Source organism: Temnothorax longispinosus, chromosome 8 (assembly GCF_030848805.1).
Source record: "Temnothorax longispinosus isolate EJ_2023e chromosome 8, Tlon_JGU_v1, whole genome shotgun sequence".
Lineage (NCBI taxonomy): Eukaryota > Metazoa > Arthropoda > Insecta > Hymenoptera > Formicidae > Temnothorax > Temnothorax longispinosus.
The window spans coordinates 15109202-15128491 of record NC_092365.1 but is presented as its reverse complement, the minus strand read 5'-3'; the positions used below and the strand labels follow the sequence as shown (position 1 = coordinate 15128491).

Genomic DNA, 19290 nt, shown 5'->3' with positions numbered 1-19290 from the left:
CACGGTTCGCCTTGCGTCTGCGTCTCCGTCTGTTTTCGCGGCGCGATAACGGAAATTATTTGCATATGCGTAAAAAGAGTGCGCGTGCACGAAACCCCTTTCGTAAACCTTGCATTCCTTATACGATGACATCACTCATTTGGACGTCTTCGTGACTGCGCGCACTCCCTCCATTAGAAAAAGGATAATTGGACTCCGCGAAATTAGAAACTCCCCTTTTCAGAATTTTTCATTGTACTTGCTCGGAGGTGCCTCTCTTTGCACACGTTCAGAGATACGCATATATGTATGATGCAATATTCAGATATTCTAGACGCGACAGTTATCGCGATGACCGATACTAATAACCGTCCAAGTAATAACAATAGCGATAACAATATCAGGGTAACGTGTGACGTAATGTACGTCGCGATATACGTCGTGATAACAGGTAGAACCCGATATCGATAGAAGACGATACTGGCCGTATCGGATATCTTCACAGAAAAGAAGAGAAAAGAATTTGCACCTTGACGATACGACAAGGACGGCTCGCCTCGTCATCGATAAAACCTCGCGATCGTTCGTTTAACATTCCGTGTGACAATTCGACCGAGTCGAATTCTTAAATCAATCATTCGGCGAGCGCATTCGGTATTTGCGCGACGGAGGCATTCCAGACGCGAAACTTGCTCTATTTTTTTTCTTCGTCGTCGCGAAGAATCGTCGGATTATGTTAATTTGCCGATCATCCCGTTGCTCATGCGAGTCAATGTTTGATTGGCTCGAGCCGTGCGTCAGTTACGTGCAGAAATTCGGGTGAAATGACGATGACGACAGACCCAGGGGAGAAACAGAGAAAGAAAGAGGAGAATAAAGAGAAGGAAAAGAGTGAAACACGCGCGCGTTGATTGTCAATTCTACTCGCTATGGTTAATCGAGCGAACAACCGATAAGAGAGTCGCGACTTTTCTGACGCACTCGAACGTAACTTGAAAAAAGATCGGCCCCCCTCGATGTACCGCGGAACCGTTTTGCTTGCTCGGTATCGGATGCCATTAATATCGTGTCACTCGATACCCTTTCTTTCTCTCCTCGTGCCCACAGTATTAATATTTAGATAATATCAGATGCGAATTCGTCGATGCCGAAAATATTCAACGTAAGGTCGATCCGCACTCATTTCGCGCGTTCATTTGCGCCAGACGCGTTATAATTGACGTGTACAAGCCGAAAACGAAGGCAACGATCTATACATACATGTAGAACGCACAAAGCGACAGTGGGTATATTTAAGGTTTAATTGTACAAATGCTATTTGTACAAATAAGGTGCTTTTATTAGCATCGGATCCACGTCAAGAGCGCAATTAATATGCCATTACGCGGAATATCGAAGTCTAATATCGAAGTCACGGCGAAAATAAGCAGACGGCCCCGATATCTCACGGTAATTTGCATAAATACACGAGGACGTGAATATTTTAAGGAATTTTATTCGTTTTCCCATCGTTATTTCGCCGTATATGTCTTGCTGATTAACCGCTAAATAATTAACGAAACAATTTTTATACCTACATTCGTAATTCCTGGCGAACGTTGATAGCGCGCGATGTAAAACATTCATTAGAGAGATCCCGAACCATTAGTATTGCCGACACGCGGCTCATTAATAAAGCATCGGTGAACCGAGGCATGTTAATCCGACTAACTAGAATTTAGTGCCTATTTGGCAGAGAGTAAAGAGAGGTCGAGAGGGTATTTCACAATAAAGGCGGTCAATCTGCTTCAACGCGTTGCGCGCAGCAAAGTTAAAGATTCAAGGGATTTAACCGTGATTGAGCTGTATCTACAGACCGCCCATCTGTTCAGCAATAAAGAGGATTCACCTTCTCAGATTATCCTTCCGTACTTTTTTCCGCCGTACTTCGGCGAGCGAGCGAGCGTTGCGATAAAATCGTAAGACGAAATATACGTTGTGATTTCTTTTATCTAAATAATAAAAAAAACTTGCGATAGGGATAGAGATTACTTCTAACACGCAATATAGCGGTATATATAATTTATAAATATTTATATTCGTTCTTATCTCTCTTTCTTTCTTTCTTGCTTTCGCGTGGCGTGGTTTTATATATTTCGTCATTTTTATACATTAATTTTTCTGCTGATTGAGGCTGTCGAATAACGCAACATTTTTTCTATTTTTTTTTTCTAACGAACGTCATCGAAACATTTCTTAATTATGGAAATGACAGAAATTTTTATTTTTAGCGGGAACAGTAGTCGGACGACGTCACAGAGGGTTCCAGGAATATACGATTATTGCGTTGGATATTATTTTTGTTTAAATGCATATTTCGTTACTATATGTATACACGTGTATATACGCGGTGTTTCGCGGCGCGCCCGGCAGAATGCGACCCCGCACGTATATGCGATAAATTTAATTCCGCGGAATTTCGTGAGAACAACGACGAGGGTTTATTATGTGCCCGTGTTCGCGCACGGCGAAATTTCGCGGTTGCAATCTATACGCCATATACATATACGTACTACGCGTATGTGTCGCGCGTGGGAGCGCGGCGATATTTTCGTACTAATGCAGCTTTTGTTCGGTAACAAAACGTTCGTTAAACCGGACGTACAACGAATAAACTATATGACGCGAAACGTATTTTTAGGAGACCGACCGCTATTTAGGTCGGCCACGCGTCTGATAATTCGGCGTCAAGTATCTCGCTTTTGTCTCGCCATTTCCTATGCGCAAGCATATCGCGGGAAACGTACGCGACTAACGCGACGCATCCGTTTCTCTTCTGTTTTTTTTTTTACAATTTGCTACATATACGCGCGCTTCGCGATATTTTTATATTAATACGACAGAGACATATGTGTGTGCGATACGTAAGGACATATTATTAGAAATGTTATCGGATAACGTAAACTTAGCTTCGCGCCCTTGTACACTTCATTTCACTCATTTACTTCAATTCGCTAAACTGCGCTATACTGATTCGGGCAATTCCAGTTATTGTCGCTTCAATTAACAAATTTTGCTACGCGATACGGCAATGTTCTCGTAAAGACGCGTTCATTCGTATTCATATACACGCTCGTTTTCTTGAATCCGGACTTTGCAGTGGTATAGTGAATTATATCGGTGAGATAAAACCCAAATGGATTACTCAAACGAAATACAATATAATTAAATTATAATGAATATAATATATAATTTAATTATATTAATATTATATAATTGAATTATACATATGTAATATAATCAAAATTAAATAATTATACACGTTCTAAAAGATAATATTAACGAATTTTATCGATGTGTAACAGCACACATTCGAATATCATTTAGTTCTCGTGCGGAAATGACGCGCGGAACCGCGTCTCCGATAGGACGGTAAAGTCGGCTTTATCGAGGCGACTTCGTGAATTACGGAGTATTAGTCACACCGGTATTATGCGTCGATAGCCTGCAATTTTATTCACGACAGATAACGCGTAACTATGTTCGCGGGAAGCCGCCACACGCGCGCACACGCGACGCTAGCGGTGCGAGGCGGTGCGGTGGCGGCGAAGGACGCTCGTAACGGTTTCGCCGTACGCTCGCCGATGCAATTATTTTTCTCCTATTGCACAGGGAAATTATCGTCGATTTTTAACGACCGTGCCGTTGCTCCGCGACCGCGCAGGATCGCCGTAATAACCGGCGGTCGCTTTTTTATCGCTTTTTCTCTCGCACTGCGCGACGAATCGTAAATCCCGCGTATTATTACCCCCCCCCCCATTTATCGAATAAAAATCGCGAATTGACCGAAATGTCCGCGACGAATGTTTCACGTGTCGCCTTTCACTCTATTTTGCTCGGACGAATCTTTATAACCGCTCGTGCAATTTATCGATAAAATTATGCTTGACACCACGAAGAAGAAATCGTTTGGACATTGAAACGCCGCTCGCTTTTCGTAAAGCGGTTGTTACTGTTGATGGTTATCGGTTCCGGGTATGGAATTAAATACGCGGAATTATAGCGATGAAGATCACTCGTGCTTGAGAGAATGTATTTACAGCATGCGGAACAATGTCCTGTGCCTTTGTGAAACTGTATCAATAATGCAAAATAGCTATACGATAATGCGCGAAATTCTGTTATTTCTACGCACGTGTGCATATCACATTACGGAAAATTGGAAATACGATATGTTATAATAGAATTTATTCGCGAAATAACGCGGGGCGAGATTGTATTCGCGCGCGCGCGAGGTATTAACGCGAAACAGACGTTGCACGTTGCACGTCGAGCACGATTAAAAAAGGACGAGAAACGGCTGGCTTTGAACGTCGCACCTCGCGCTGTATGTACTTTATTCCGGCCTTTTTCTCTTTTATAAAAAAAAAAAAATGCGCATATGTAATAACAAGTTTACGTCGGAATGAATAAGCGATAAACAAAATTGTATTATGTGACGCACTAGAGTGTCAGTGCCTGAGCGGCTCTGACGCACCTGGAGTTCGGCGAAAAGTCGAACGGTAATTGAAACGGATCGCAATACCCGTGATCCTGCCATCGCAAGACGGCGACGACGGCTGCAGGAATGAAGGAACTTGCGAGAGCCTGGCACATCAAAGTACCATTTGATACGCGGGTGGGTATTTGATTGCCCGGATTCATTTAGGGATGCACTTTGAAGATCGCGGAACTTGGAATTAAAACGTTTCGATATAAGAGAAATATTGGAAGAAAGCAAGGAAGAACCTGCGAGTCTTGTATATCAGCTTAATTTTTATTTCTTAACATTTATATTTAATATTGTATTATATATTTAATTAAGATTTTATTTAGGAAAGCCCTTGAAAAAGAATACGAACTTGAATCAGTTGTACATACGCTTCTCGGTACGTTATACAAAATAATATGAAGAAATCGATTGCGCTGGCTACGTTGTGATTGAATGCGTTATTGCCGCGTTAAATCGAGGCTGTAAAACCGTCGCGTCGGTCGGGGCGGCTCCTTTAACCGCCGCGGCTTTTGGCATTTACGCGCTCCATTTATTGCCGTGGCATAAACTGAGGATGGGCAGGAAACTCGTCTTGGGTAACACGCGATGCCATTAGATATATTATTACGTGACGCAGTAGTGAAGTGTTTCTCGCGACGCAAATACTGCTAATGGCCGACCGGTGTTCGCCGATGGACGACGGGCGCAATTAACACCATTTCAATTGGGCGAAGCAAACAACGTAATACACCGGCCGATACCGCGGCGATGTCATTATATCCACGGCGTCGGATCATCTTCGGTTCGCGGGACGAGAGAACTTAGGGAGAGAAGTTCCTTCGTCTGTGTGTCGCGGGCGATCGAGAAGAATTACGTGCGGAATCCCAGTACATTAAATTCATAATGGCATCATGATGAGTTTTATGCTCTACCTGAAATTATGTCGCACGTTAATGACGGTGATGGCTTGGTTTTCGTTGAATGCCACACACATGTGTGTAATGCCACCCTCGCATCAATAGTATTCGGTGAACGATGCGGCGAAGCCATGCTGATCACAAACGATTATTTTTCATCGCGCGTTTGAGTCGCTTCTGTGGAATTGAGTTTCCTCTCTCCGTCACGCAACAATGCCAGGCGTTCGAATGTCGCGTTTTGATACTAATATCTCTGGTACCAATACAATAAATGTACTTCAGAAAGGTATATTTATCCCCCTCCCCCGTTATATTATATTTCTCGATATAATATTTTCCGTTTCAGAATGTACGTGTCTGCGCGAAGGGGAAGACCTTTATCGCGAATTCGATTTCAAAACGGGGCCATCCGCCTCGAAACCTTTGTAAAATATTGCGTAGCCGTTCTACGTACGCTCGATTGATCAAACGGTCGTACTTTAGTTAGTTAGCTAAACTTAACTTCGAGCTCTGACGATATAACTCAATGAACGAACTGATTCGAAACAGACAGACAGATTTAGTCGGCGGATTATTTTGAGTTCTGCCGTGACGCGATATGAAGGACCGAGGATCGATAGCGTGCCACGGTAAGTGAAACCGTGACAAGTCGGGAAAACTGAAAATACAATAATAAATTAATCACGGAATCGCGATGGATCTTCGTATACTCTCGTATAGTTCGTACTTTGCGCACAAACGCGCGACCATCCTTTTTCACAAGTCTCCGCTCGCGCAGTTGCTATTTGTGATTTGCAATTTCATTGAATCTAAACGCATACACATGTGCGAGCTAAAATAATATGATCTTGCGTCAATGCGGAATCAAAGTTACATTAGCATATCCTTCACACGCATGAACCCGTCGTGCGTATTTTTCTGACTACCGACTGATTAAAATCAGACGCGTTATCTTCAAAGGGGAATCCATAATAAATATTATAACAGGGGAAATCGAATATTGCAAAATGCAATTGAACATTGCGTAAATATTACAGACGCGTCCGCGGAGATCGGATCTGCAAGAACGGTGCTCTCTCCCGCATTACGTATTATAAATATATAGCTTCGTACAACTATACGGTCGTTCCATAAATAAGACCGCGACCATTGTAATCGGTCGAAACGGTTAATCAATTTCTAAAAATGGCCGAGGCGACGTGACGTTCGTTTAAGTTATCTGCATTTCGTGCAGCGATTTGAATAAGAATACCGAGGGGAGCGAAAACCGAGCGGCGCGCGGCGCGTTCTCTCGCGCTTGTTGCGCGACGCTGAAAAATTTCGCGGCCGCCGGCGACGCGCGGCATCGATAACCGTCCCGCTCGATGACGATGATTAGCGCATATTTATGCAGAGATGCGATAAATAACATACGCGTATGTACATTAATCTGTCCGCTCGCGGATCGTGAAAATACTTTTTAATAGCGCCCGAGAGAGAAAAAGCCACGACTTTCGCGTGCGTTCGCTCGTAAATCGTCGCGGACGCGCAGTTATGTTTTCTGCTCGTTCACACACGTTATTAACACTGCGCGGACACGGTGGGCCTTTTAAGGCACAGTCGATTTTTCATTCATGATTCCTACGGGAGAATAGGAAAAAAAAAATTGCAACGGTTCCGGCCTATGTAAGTACAGAAATCACTTTTTGAAAAAAGATGATACGTGAATTTTTATAGATTTTTTTGTGACACAGAAGCGCTTTCAAAAATCCTTTAGACTTAATAGCAATAAAGTTCCATCGAAGTGTCATTTGACGTGTCTGTATAAGTGAATTCATTACGCACCGCGGTCATTACACGCGGGTAATTGAGGCGTAATTAATCTAATTCGTCTATATTTATCACCAGCGGATGATCGAGTAATTGCGGTTCAAGGATCCGTTATTATATTGTTCCAAGCTCACTCCGGGATGCACGATCATTACGCGCGTAAATAGTTCTAGATTGCAGTTTATACGTGTGCATACAAGTACAAAGAACCATTGACGTAAACGTGTTAACGTCTGATATTTATCTTGTTCCCGTTAAATAAAACGACGTGGATCAGCGATGTTGTTCATCTCGCGTATAGCTCTTACGGGATGCGCTCGTCAGAACTGTAAAAAGGCGGGATATTATCCACGCGCGGGAGCAGCCCGCGCCGCATCGTAAAGATTATACTGTCCGACGAAGATTGTAGGGAAACCCGGCGGGTTTTTCAGCCGGATACAAGCGCGAACGATCGGTCGCATTGTCAAGTGTTTTGTCGCGCGAGAAAAAGCTATTAAGTTATGTATGTACGATCACAACAATGTCCGTGGCGTATCGTTATTTCATCTTTTTTCGCCATGCATATTAATCGCGAAGTTAACGCGCCGGATCGGATTGCGAAACGACAGAGTCACTCTCTTGCGCCGCGCATACAACACCGGCTAAGTCCTGAGCGTAATCAAATGCAAATTGCGACGCGTTAAATGCATTTTTCCTTCGAGCGCCTCGCTCGCTTTCGCGTGCCAAGCAAAACACGTGAACAGCCGCCGCGCGGGGCTCTCTTCGGGCCGATCGGAAAGGAGGAAGAGAAGATGAAGGGGCTGAGCGGGACGAGAGAGCGTGATTGTGAAAAATGCGTTTCGCGGATTAATCTTGGCGACGAAAGTCGTGTTATTACCGATTCGAGTCGATCGGAGACCGTACTTTGAAAGTTACGGGGTTAAAATCCTTGCCGTATCGCGCACAGTGCGTTTTCTGTCCACGCACAAACCACGCGATGACGCACGCGAATACCCAAATCTCCGTCGAATGAGGTTCACGCCGGGGTTTGGCCTCTGACCTCTTCACATAATCGATACGCGCGACCGAAGCGTATTACGCGAAATATATCGTAGGCAACGTGTCTCTTTTTCCTGCGAAGGAAAATCCGGAAGGAGATCGACAAGACGAAATCGCGGCTAGTGATATACGACAGCGACGGAGTTTCGGCGCACGTGTATATGTGTATACATATCCCAGGATTACCAGCTGTCCCTTTTAAATTACAGCTTCTTTGGCCAGATTCAGATCGAAGACGATTTTTCCCAGAAGAACGTGGGAGGTTATTGACCGCCCAGTGTACATCAGTTTCCGTATATCACACATGGTCTAGATAAACGTCCAAAAAAAATTCTATCAGGAATACCGTCGGCTGAGGAATACGATCTTGCCAGGATTTTTCTCTCTTGAAGCTCCGTACGCCAAGAAGAGCCCATTATCTTCAATCGTTCGGAAACTGCAGGTGCTTCGAGGACACACGATCTCTCGTCGAGAAGAAATCTTTTCCGGATCAACTGGGAGAATTTACGGCGGGGAAGAGGAGGATAGTTTCGGGACGGAGAACGAACGAATCGGCACGAGCGAGTCGAATGTTGCGGGCGCGGTTCTCGCCATACGAGCGTGCGTGCGTGCGAGCGAGCGAGCGAGCGAGTGAGCGTTCGTGCGTGCACGCGTGCCTGTGTACGAGCGTGTGTTCCGCTGACGTCAAAGCTGACCCTGGGCTATGTGTTCGAGCAGAACGTTCGCTTCGCTCCTCGCGCCTAACGCCGTGTAAAATACCGGTCGCCGTCTCGTTTTTCGTGGCCTTCGAACAACATCGGGCGAGAATCCCTTGGCGAGGAATGACGGGAGCAGCAGCAGCGGCTCCTGCGAACGAAGGAGAGCAGCCGTAGAGAGAAGCGGGGGAGGGGGACGTGGCAGAATGTATAATAGCCCCGTGAGAAATCTTTGGAGAATTCTGATTAATTGCCGGCTTCGATCCACAACCGGAATTGAGTGGTACGTAAGTAAGTGGAGGATCCTGAGGACGTAAGAATATAATTAAGCGAATGATTCATTTATTTTCGACGAATCTCTCTGCGGGCACTTAGACGAATCTGACGCGCAGCTCTTCCGGGTGAGCTCGCGATCAAACAACTTGAAAAATAATTTGCTTTTAAGAATAATCGAGTACCTACCTACCGAGTATTTTACGTAATCGACAATTCGCAGAAAATCGAGGGAGGAAAATGGAAGAATAAGAAGATATAGAAGAAGGCGTAATATCGCGCCTAATAAAGGAATCCGAAAAAAGGAAAAGAAGAAAAAGAAGCCGTCGTTGCGTAAATAGGTTGCTAGACGACCGGAGGCCTTGGCACGTCACCGAAATCTCCTCGCGGTGGTGAATGATGGAATTGTTAGGATTTGAATCGCTGAGGCATGAACGACATTATGCCAGAACGCCTTTATCGTTGATGGAAGCGTGGGGATTTCCGAGTCGAAAGCGAAGTGGCTTCTTCTCGGAACGTTCTGATCCTATCCGTATTCCAGCCGCGAGACGGATTCTTTCCATTCTTTTCAAATTGTCGATAGGAAAAAAAGCACGAACAACGAGAAAGAAGTCGTGCAATTACGACCCGTACCGCGAAGAGGTCGCAGTGGCATATCCCCTGTAATTAGATGCCGCACATGCAGATCGCTGCGCGTGTAATTTAAACCCCGGTAATGAGGCGGCGAGTACCTTAAGGTATCAGAGATAATGAGACGCGGTGACTCGGTGGACTAAATCGCTTTCACGGCTAGGTTGGCCGACGGGGAAGATCGCAGTTCGCGTAGGTAGAACACGGTCGCGGAATTTCAACGGCATTCTCAATTAGCGGCTGCAGAGTGCCGTGGAATAACGACGACCTAGCGCGGATCTCACTTGTATGGGCAAATAGCGGCAGAATGCGAGCAAACACGAGACGCGTATGTACGTTCGAGTCGTCCTTTTGCCTCTCGACGGCTTACGAGTTTTACGACGAAGACGCGAACTCGGCCTTCATCGCCTACTCGCGGGGTTCGTGGAAACGTATGAAAATTTCTGGAATATAGTTCTGAAACTCGTTAAACTCGAAAATGAAAAAAGGGGCGAATTAGTTTTAAAAGTTAATATCCCGTGGGAGGGACCGCGTTACTCGGAACCCCCGGGGTAGTTAACTACAAAACTCGCGTATCGTAACGTAAACTTTTTTCTTTTTTTTACATGAGAATACCGATATGCCGTTGCTGCGAATTTTCAAGTGTGCAACGTTACGTAAGCTACGTCTGAACGGTCTTTACCACCTTTTGCCCTTCTTGAATTTCTTTTTATTTTTCCTTTTAAGGGGACGGATGACGTAAATCTATAAAAACTCTGCGATTCACGCCGTTTCCTATTCTATGCAAATCTCGCGTGACAATTAATTTTTCACGACATTTAACGGCGACGCGCGCTCGCGTGTGCGGGATATATCGCGTCCTTCCCGCTGGGTAACTGGAACAAAGTGCGGAACATAAAACAATCGCGGAGATGCGGAGCGCGCGCTAGCTTTTACGGCAGCCGTAAAAATATAAGCTCGTTTTCGTGCCTCTTGGAACTTGAAAGAGAAGCGTCGTAAAAGCAGCCGTCTCTCGCGTCTAACGCGGCGTTCCGAACGTTCGGCAGGCATCAGCGGGCGCAAACGTTTGGCGCGACTTGGGAGCAGAAGTGGAGCGCGTTGAAAAATTTCAGCCGATATTCAGATTCTGGCCGGGAAGTCTCACTATATTTCTCCGGCGAAGCCATTAAGAGGTAATTCCGCGTGCAATTCGAGATTGCTATCCCTTAGTCACACGTAATGGGTTTTTGTGCGAATAGAAAATTTATCGAGAGAGAAAGAGAGAATAAGTTATATGTTTAAAGCGATACATCAGAGGTAATTTATTGCGTTTCGTATTTCAATTACGATTCGTAATTGAACGTAAACCCGTTTACGTTTATCGCACTGACTGACGTACCCGATCGAACTTATTAAGCGACGCATATGCAATAAAGGTTAATGAGAAAACCTGATTCAACTATTATCTAGCGCTATGTAAATCGTATGCTATTAGAACGGAAAGATGTATCATGAAAATTTGCACAAGAAGAATGCTTGACACTTGATAGATGTCGACGTGTGACGTTGACGTATGACGTAAGTCCGCAGTGCTACAAGTTAATTAATAAAGATAAGCGATTAACTTGACGAGCGTATTCAAGAGATAGATAGATAGATAAAGTAAGATAAAGAAGGAGGGAGGGAGGGTAGCAGACCGCTTTAAATTAAAATAATTTAAATACGAGCGCCGACTCCGCCTGATTACTCATTGTAAGCCGCTCAAAGTCGAAATCTGAAACGATTCGATCTGAATTTATAGTTCGCTATTCATTATCGGCGAGTCAAAACGGAAACGAATTTAATTCAGCGATCGCCAGCGCGGCTGCGGAAATCTCTCGGCTACATCGGGTTACCATCGGATCTACAAACGAAACGCGATGTAATCTCGTCGTAATGAATAATTTTCGAGCGCTAGCTGACATCAGCACGAAAACGTCAATCAAACTTCGTCACGGTGGAGATCTCGCTGTCACGATGCAACATACGCTATTCGCGACAACGGCAACGGGAGTAGCGTGATTGCGTACACGAGAATGAATTGGGGAGATATTCGCGGTATCTACTGCACGTATATACGTGTGTGAGGACAGTTAAAGGATTAATCCTGAACAAATATTCTCGCTTATGGACCGTCACGGACGGGAGGAAGGATAAATTATCCCGTATATATGCGTCCACATCCAGCTCTACTGGATGAAGCCGGACAAGCGCATTCCACGTCGGGCGAAAAGAGAGAAAAAGTCCTCCGTCTTTTTCTCTCCTTTTCGCAGCGCGATGGATCCACCGTTACGTGTGGATATTATACAGGAATTAATATTTCGGCGGAAAAGGAAAGGTCACCGACAGCCCGGGCTCTCCGGCTGCCAATACACGCCTTCACGTCGCGGTCCCCCGTCGACTCGAATCAATCGGCGTATTTTAACGTCAATTTAACGAAATTGCACGACCGCGAGGCCGCCGAATTTTCCAGGATTTTCTCGAACGTCTATCTCAATATTAGCTCTCTATACAAATCGCTGGTTAAAAACTCTCATATCTACGTTATTTCCCTCAAAACCAGAATTTTTCCTGTATATCTAGATTTTTCCGAATTCGAGGAAATTCTTTCGAAAATACATGATTGCCGCATGTCGACCTTATGACGTCGCTATATTGAATTCGCTCGAACATCTGGTGTCACATTTTGATAAGAACGTTTAAAGTGACTCATGTTAAAAGTACGCGCCGTACATATTTCTTGCGAAATTTATTGACTTCCGAGCGAGTTTACTTGACTCGTTATGTCGTAATAAAAAGCGATTGCTATCAGTTTTAACTAATACGTGTAATATGAGCGCTAATACATTTTCTCGCTCGTTCGCGTTTCGTTATCGCGAGTATTTTATGTATTTACGAAAGAACCGATAGACGTATATCGCATGTATGATGCGTTTAAAATGCGGTACGGATATCGCACGTATGATAAAATATCCCGCAATCTCCGATCTCGTAAAAATTTTCGCGACTCGCCGTACGTCATCCCGCTTGGGAAAACTGTTTGTGCCGCCACCAATCTCTCTGATGGGGATATTTCGAATCGCAATCTGCTATCGTTCGCCAACAATCGATTCATTTCGCCGCTGGTCTCGTTTATCTTGTATTGTTTTCGTCGGCGCGATTGGGCCGGCGACGATGCTTTTACGGGCGCGGATATTTTTAGATCCGCGCCCGATGTGTTTTACGGCCGCGCTACATCCTCTCCGCGGCGAGTCTACTGATTTATCCGACGGACCAAAAGACATTTTGTAAGCGAAACCTTTCTCCTAGCGTACGTCACAAAAATTATTTTAAGAATTAGTGAAGAGTGGAGAGAAAGAAAGTTGTCCCGCAAGTGACAACAGTTTCGAAATATTCCTTTGTGGAAGGAAAATGAGGGAAATACGCTCGAATTACTTTTCAGAGCAAAATATTGTATTTTATTTTTGAGAGTCCGCGTAATGTATAAAGGGTCCATAAAGTAACGTGGCAAAAGCATTTGCATCCGCATCGGATTCGCGTTTCCGTTGAAGATTGGAGATTGGACGTCGCCAGTCGCCACGGATGTACGACGTGACGCAGTCACGTGCGTCTCGCGATTTTGTGAGAACGAAGGAATATGTTAAACAGCGTGAATCGATAAATTTGCGACAATACTGTAGCGGGTGGCGTTTCGTTCGTTTTTGCTCTATAAACAAGTTATTTGTCAAATGCACGACTCACGGTTCGAAACTAAAGACACCGAGATCAACGACCTCGGAAATTGTGACGACGTCAGAAATAATCAACGAACGAAAATACCGATCGTGCCTGTTTAATTCCGTTATATTAAGACAAGGAGGAGGCGGAGGAAGAGAAGGAACGCTTTATATATAAACCTGCTTATTATTGATGCGAAAAATATAATTATCTTTTTAGAATTAAATATTTGAAATGAGGGAATTATGATTGTTCGACACAATCGCTTTATGCGTAACGATAGCTTCTTAAAGATCTTCGAAATATTAATCGTTATTAAAATAAAACATTTAATTTTATCGAGAGATCGAGAGATGATACTTTTATCATACCAAATATAATAAATTTTAATTATCGAGATTACTCTCGGTACTCTCGTTTTATGTGTCACATCTCGTTATCAATATCGATATCTCCTTCGACATCTGCAGGCGCAAAGCCTGCGTAACGTTGCATAACGTTTATAATCGATAGGTGACGAGGAACCCATAGCGATATGTGTCACGATATCGTGCGGGTCGCGCCATATACGTATGTTACGTGACAAATTGGCCACGTGCAATTTTGCGGCACGTGCCCGCGATGTCTCTGCCTTCCCTTTATGTAATTGGACGTTTGTCGTGATACTAAATCGAAAGAATTTCTGCTACAGAAATGCATCACGCGGCGGAGCGGGCAGACAACGACACAAAGTGAGAGATTTCGCGTCGTAACATTTTATATTATATTTCCGCTATATTTTCCGCGGAGACGAGCCGGCGCGAACGTCATTCCTCCTAACGGTTTTTTTTCTCTTCTTTTGACCTCGTCACTTTATGCAAGCCGATAAAAAATCGTAATAACGGAAAAATTTCAATAATATACACAATGTAAGAAAAAGAAGGTATAAACTCTCCGACCAACTCGGAACAGACGTTTCGTCGATCGATACTAGATTCGGGCCTGGCTGTGACATTTTTGCTGGCACCGAATGGAGAATTTTTCGTGAAATTCAACGACGGTTTTCACCGTTGCTTTACAAATTCTACACGGCGCTTCTAAGGTATTTTATTTTCCAGCGCGTTGAACGTTTGTAATGATCGTCGCTTATACGTTATACGCGATGCGCTTATAAGATAATGCGATGCCATTTATCGTAAGTGGCGACACAAAGGCATTATGGCCATATGCCTGCCTTCGTCCCTTTTTCCATATGTAACGCACGATCGCTCGATACGCTGACCGCCGATCTGCAATTGCAGAATCGCGCCGGAAGCGTCGCGAATCGCGAACTCGTGACACGAATCACCGGCGTTTCATGGCATTTAAACAATCGCAATTTGATTGAAACGCAATTGCGAATGCGATAACGCGTCATTCTGGCCTGTGCGTGATAATGAGCGGCTCGTCGCGCTTACGTCCCTGCGATCGACCAATGCAATCGCAGCCTCGAATTATATAATTGCGTGTCGCGCGGACGCAAAAAATAGGCATCGCGAATAAAAAAAAGGCTGATTCCGGCGCCGAAAATAAAACGATCGTGTGTATATAATGTGTTTGCGGGTATCCAATGACGGGTCGTTGAGGGATTTACGCTTCGGTTACCAGCGTGTCTGCGGAATCGAGTTTTTCGCGTATAGAGTACATCTCAAATTGCACGTATAATTCCCCGTTTACGAACCGACAGTGCAGCGAAAAGAGAATTACAGGCAGGCCGCGCTCGCGTATTGTTCACAGGCCTCTGCAGCTTTATTCATCATTTTACGCATTGACGTTCGATATCCTTGATAGCGACGCGCGTGTACATTGCGATATAATGTTATCCATCGTTCTTAATTAGAGGAGCTCGCGTATATATCGCGCGGCGCCCGCCCCGGCTTTTCGTCGCCACGCACGAAACGTGCGATTTGAACGGCGGTATGTAAGCCGAGAGAGAGAAGATTGCGGAGCCGCGGGAATAATAGCCGCACCTGTGCATCAAGTTATTATTACGGGTATACGCGAAATTTAGCTATTCTCGGAATTAAGTAATGGGCGCAGTCGTTTCGTTATCGTTTACGTCACGCATGAATATGCACGGTGCATGCATATGCATGGCAGTCTCCGTAGCACAGATGCATAAAAAGAGCGTGAAGCCGTTTACAAAAGATGACCTTGGAATCGAAAGATACGACGAAAAAAAAAGTTGCATATTATTCACGTCGTGCGCCCTTTGTAACTAAACGGCGTAAACGTCCGCAGCGCGCTGCGCGGCGGACCGTCTTTTTTTCTTTTACTTTTAGCGCATCGCGCATAAATGCCTGCACATCCTCGCCGTAGACAACGAAACTTAAAACTTAGGCCGGTATTCGTAATCAGATCGTATTTCAAAACCGTCTTAAGTAATATCTTAAGTAATATGCTAATACGGCTCTGTGATTGGTTAATGACATCTTAAAATTGTACTTAAGATGGCTTAAATATAAGAACCGACTATGAGAATACCGGCCTTATTTAATCGGTGATATGCATGAAGTCCTAATGAACGCGGGCCAAACGTAAAAGGGATATTTATTCATGAAATACAGCTCATTTGCCGCACGCAAGCGAATTTTATTCATCATTTAATTATTCAGCTATATTATTTAACAGCACACGCACAACTACGTCCGATTTGCAGACCCGGGCTCGTCGGGCAAACAAAGTAAATCATTCTCTGATCCACATAAATGCATACGAGGAGCCTCCCATACCTCGCCGCGGAGCGTGATTCCTTTTCTCTCTGCAAGTCTGCAATCTCTGCATTTGAGAGCGCTTATCATATATTTATCAGTGCGCGGCATTGAGGGGGCGCGGATCACGCAGCTCCTCAATGATTTATTCGCTTCTCTTCTACCTCGCTCGCGTTCCCTTTTGCCGCGATCGTACCTTTTTTCAGGTCGGATCGGGTTTCGAGGAGTTTAACCGCGCAAATTAACACGCACTTCCGATCGCGAACTGAAATTGGGATCGGCCACGCGCACTCTTCCGCAAGAATATTGCGCGAATTCCAGCGCGATCGGCGCGGGCTCCTGTTTCGCTCGCATAGCATCGCTTTCGGCCACGTTTAGCGAAGGGGATGCAGTGCCCCAGATTCGGTCGAGTCTGCTCCAACAGTCGTTCAACCCTCGGCCTAGATTCGCGGCACCCCGCGCTGACGTCATTCACTATTCCACACGCAGGTGCTCGCGTCTCTGTGTGCGCTGGTCGCCGATATTACGTTTACACGTGGCCACGCGAATGCGTATTCACACGAATACACACACACATACACATATATACAATGCATACATGCACAAGGTACCGCGTCATCCCCCGCGCTGCAGTCTCAGAACACGAGACACCGCCGAAGTGATGCGCGAACCAGGGCGCATTGTCCTCGTCAGGCTGTATTATGCAACTTCTCCCTCGATTCACCGTCCCTTTTTCACCCTCCCTCTTTCCCCTCTCCATCTCTCCTTCTCGCGTCTTTGCCAAGTCGGCTTTTTTGTTGCCATGGCCAGAGAGAGAGAGAGAGAGAGAGAGAGATTCGCTGGTATCGCTTTATACATTCATACACCTCGTTACGGCAAGTATGATTGCGTCATTCCTAAAGGCCGATCTGTGTGCGCGTCGAAAGTCTGGAAAACTACCTCAGAGGCTTAATATTAAGCTGTTGCAAAAAAAAAAAAAGAAAAAAGAAATTGGTCGTGTTCGCCGAAGCTGAAAACGAAATCGCGCGGCGATTTTTGTATAAATTAAAATAGCGATTAGCGATTTCACCTTTAATCATTTAGAACGGAACTCTCTCTTTTTTTCTTAAATCAGTAATTGTGTAAGAAATGTAAATCAGTAATTTGAAAGAAGAAATCGAATGAACTTAAATAATAATTCACCGTTCTTTTCTGAATCGTAATTCGAACTATAATGTGCGGTTTGTGCGCTGGTTAATTTTAATTTCGCTGTAAAGAAATTTGCGTGACATTTTTTCATTTGGTTATCGGTATAATGACTTTTTGCGGAATAATTGCAGATATTACATATGAGAGATTCTTATTATCTGCCTCACGTGAACGAACTTATGTAATCGATAGATGACGTTCATTTGTCGAGTTCATACGTCAAACGACAATAATAATCCGCGATTATGTCCGACATAAATCGGGAAAATGATTGATGATCGATGTGCATATAATAGATCCCATTTGATTGTGTTTTTCCACAATGAAACGCGAAAAGCCATTTCGATTCATGACAAGTCACTGGATTATAATCTTATTACAATTTCTCTCTTCGTCTCTTTTTTTCGTAGAATGTAATTACCACGGGTTTTTTTCGCCAATTGTAAAATAATTGTCGATAATGAATACGAAATAATTCTGACGCAGATAAATTAATGACAGATTAATAAAATTATAATGACAGATTATTTTTAGCTCAGCTTGAGCATAAAAATAATCTCTTGATTATATAAGCGAAACCGCTAACTGGACCGATTATTATACGTAATTAATTTTACTGTTTTTGTTATGCTTATTAATAATATCGACGTTATATTAACTATTTATATATTATAAATTATAAATATATCAGGATACATTATATATCTTGATGTATGGAAATCGAGTTATTTCTACATGTTGTGGAGATTTTACGTGCGTATTAGCACTTTGCATAATAACGTCTTTTTTTTAATGGTAACGAGCTCAAAATAGCTTATAACAATTTTAATCCGATTATACTCGCTAGTGATATAATTATTTGATTACAACGCTTTTTAAAAAAAGCCATCAATTTTTTTTCAACTTCCTTAATGATCTCTGAATTTCCTTTATTCGTCTCTTTTAGCTGACGGGTTTTCTTCAGCAACCTGTTCCATACAGCAGCATGTCGGAGGTTCGGAAGTATGTTGTCGCTAGGTGGGACCCCGCGTATAAGAACTGCCTCAGCATCGTCCTACCAGACGGTTCGCTTCTTCTGCAAGCCAATAACGCTTACACGAGGGACCAGTGGTACCACTCGATATTATGGAAGGTAAATTATCATTTATTATTTAAGAAAAATTATTATCGTTTAATATTATCCATTTTAATTAATTATTTCCATCAACGCAGTAGTTTTAAACGGAAAAGGTTTTGAAGAATAAGAATCAGATATAAAATGCGAATATCGTCGGAACTGACTGGATTTAACGTTCATATTTTATTGCTTGGCCACGTTGTGAGATTCATCACTGCTTGTTTACTGTGTTAATAGCGATAAAAAAGTGATGGACTTTTGAACAATTTTTAAGTTTTTAAGCTAACAATAGAGCATTGTGTTTGCCCATCTTTCGAATGGCGTTTTTCGAGCGGAGAACGATCGATGCCGTTCATCCCCGCGAATGCGAACGCTGATACCAAATATTTTTTAAAACATCGGCCTTTCACAATGGCCTGACGTGGCATCGGCAGAGAACGGCAGAGCAAACATAGGCGTTATTAACGCCCGACAATGTGAGGCCGGAGCAGAAGGAAGTGATAACGGCGCGAGAGAGGCGAACGTTCCCGATCGTCCTCGACCGGATCAAATCTCCCGGATACGTCAGTGTTTTATGGAGGTTGCTGCGAGCGGTTTAATATCCGGCCGGGAAATTAATCAGCCTCTCGTCGTGGCGGCGCGACGAGTAAATCGCAGCGATCGGACCGAC

At 44.0% G+C, this 19290-nt stretch overlaps 1 protein-coding gene across 1 annotated transcript in view; it reads left to right on the top strand.

The window, feature by feature from the left end:
• Window positions 1-19290, top strand: part of LOC139818202 (C-Maf-inducing protein) — a 33394-nt gene that overhangs the window by 7481 nt on the left and 6623 nt on the right. The window contains exon 2 of the mRNA XM_071786800.1: window positions 18450-18635. Coding sequence (XP_071642901.1) covers window positions 18450-18635 — 186 coding nt within the window. The remainder of the gene's footprint in view (window positions 1-18449; window positions 18636-19290) is intronic.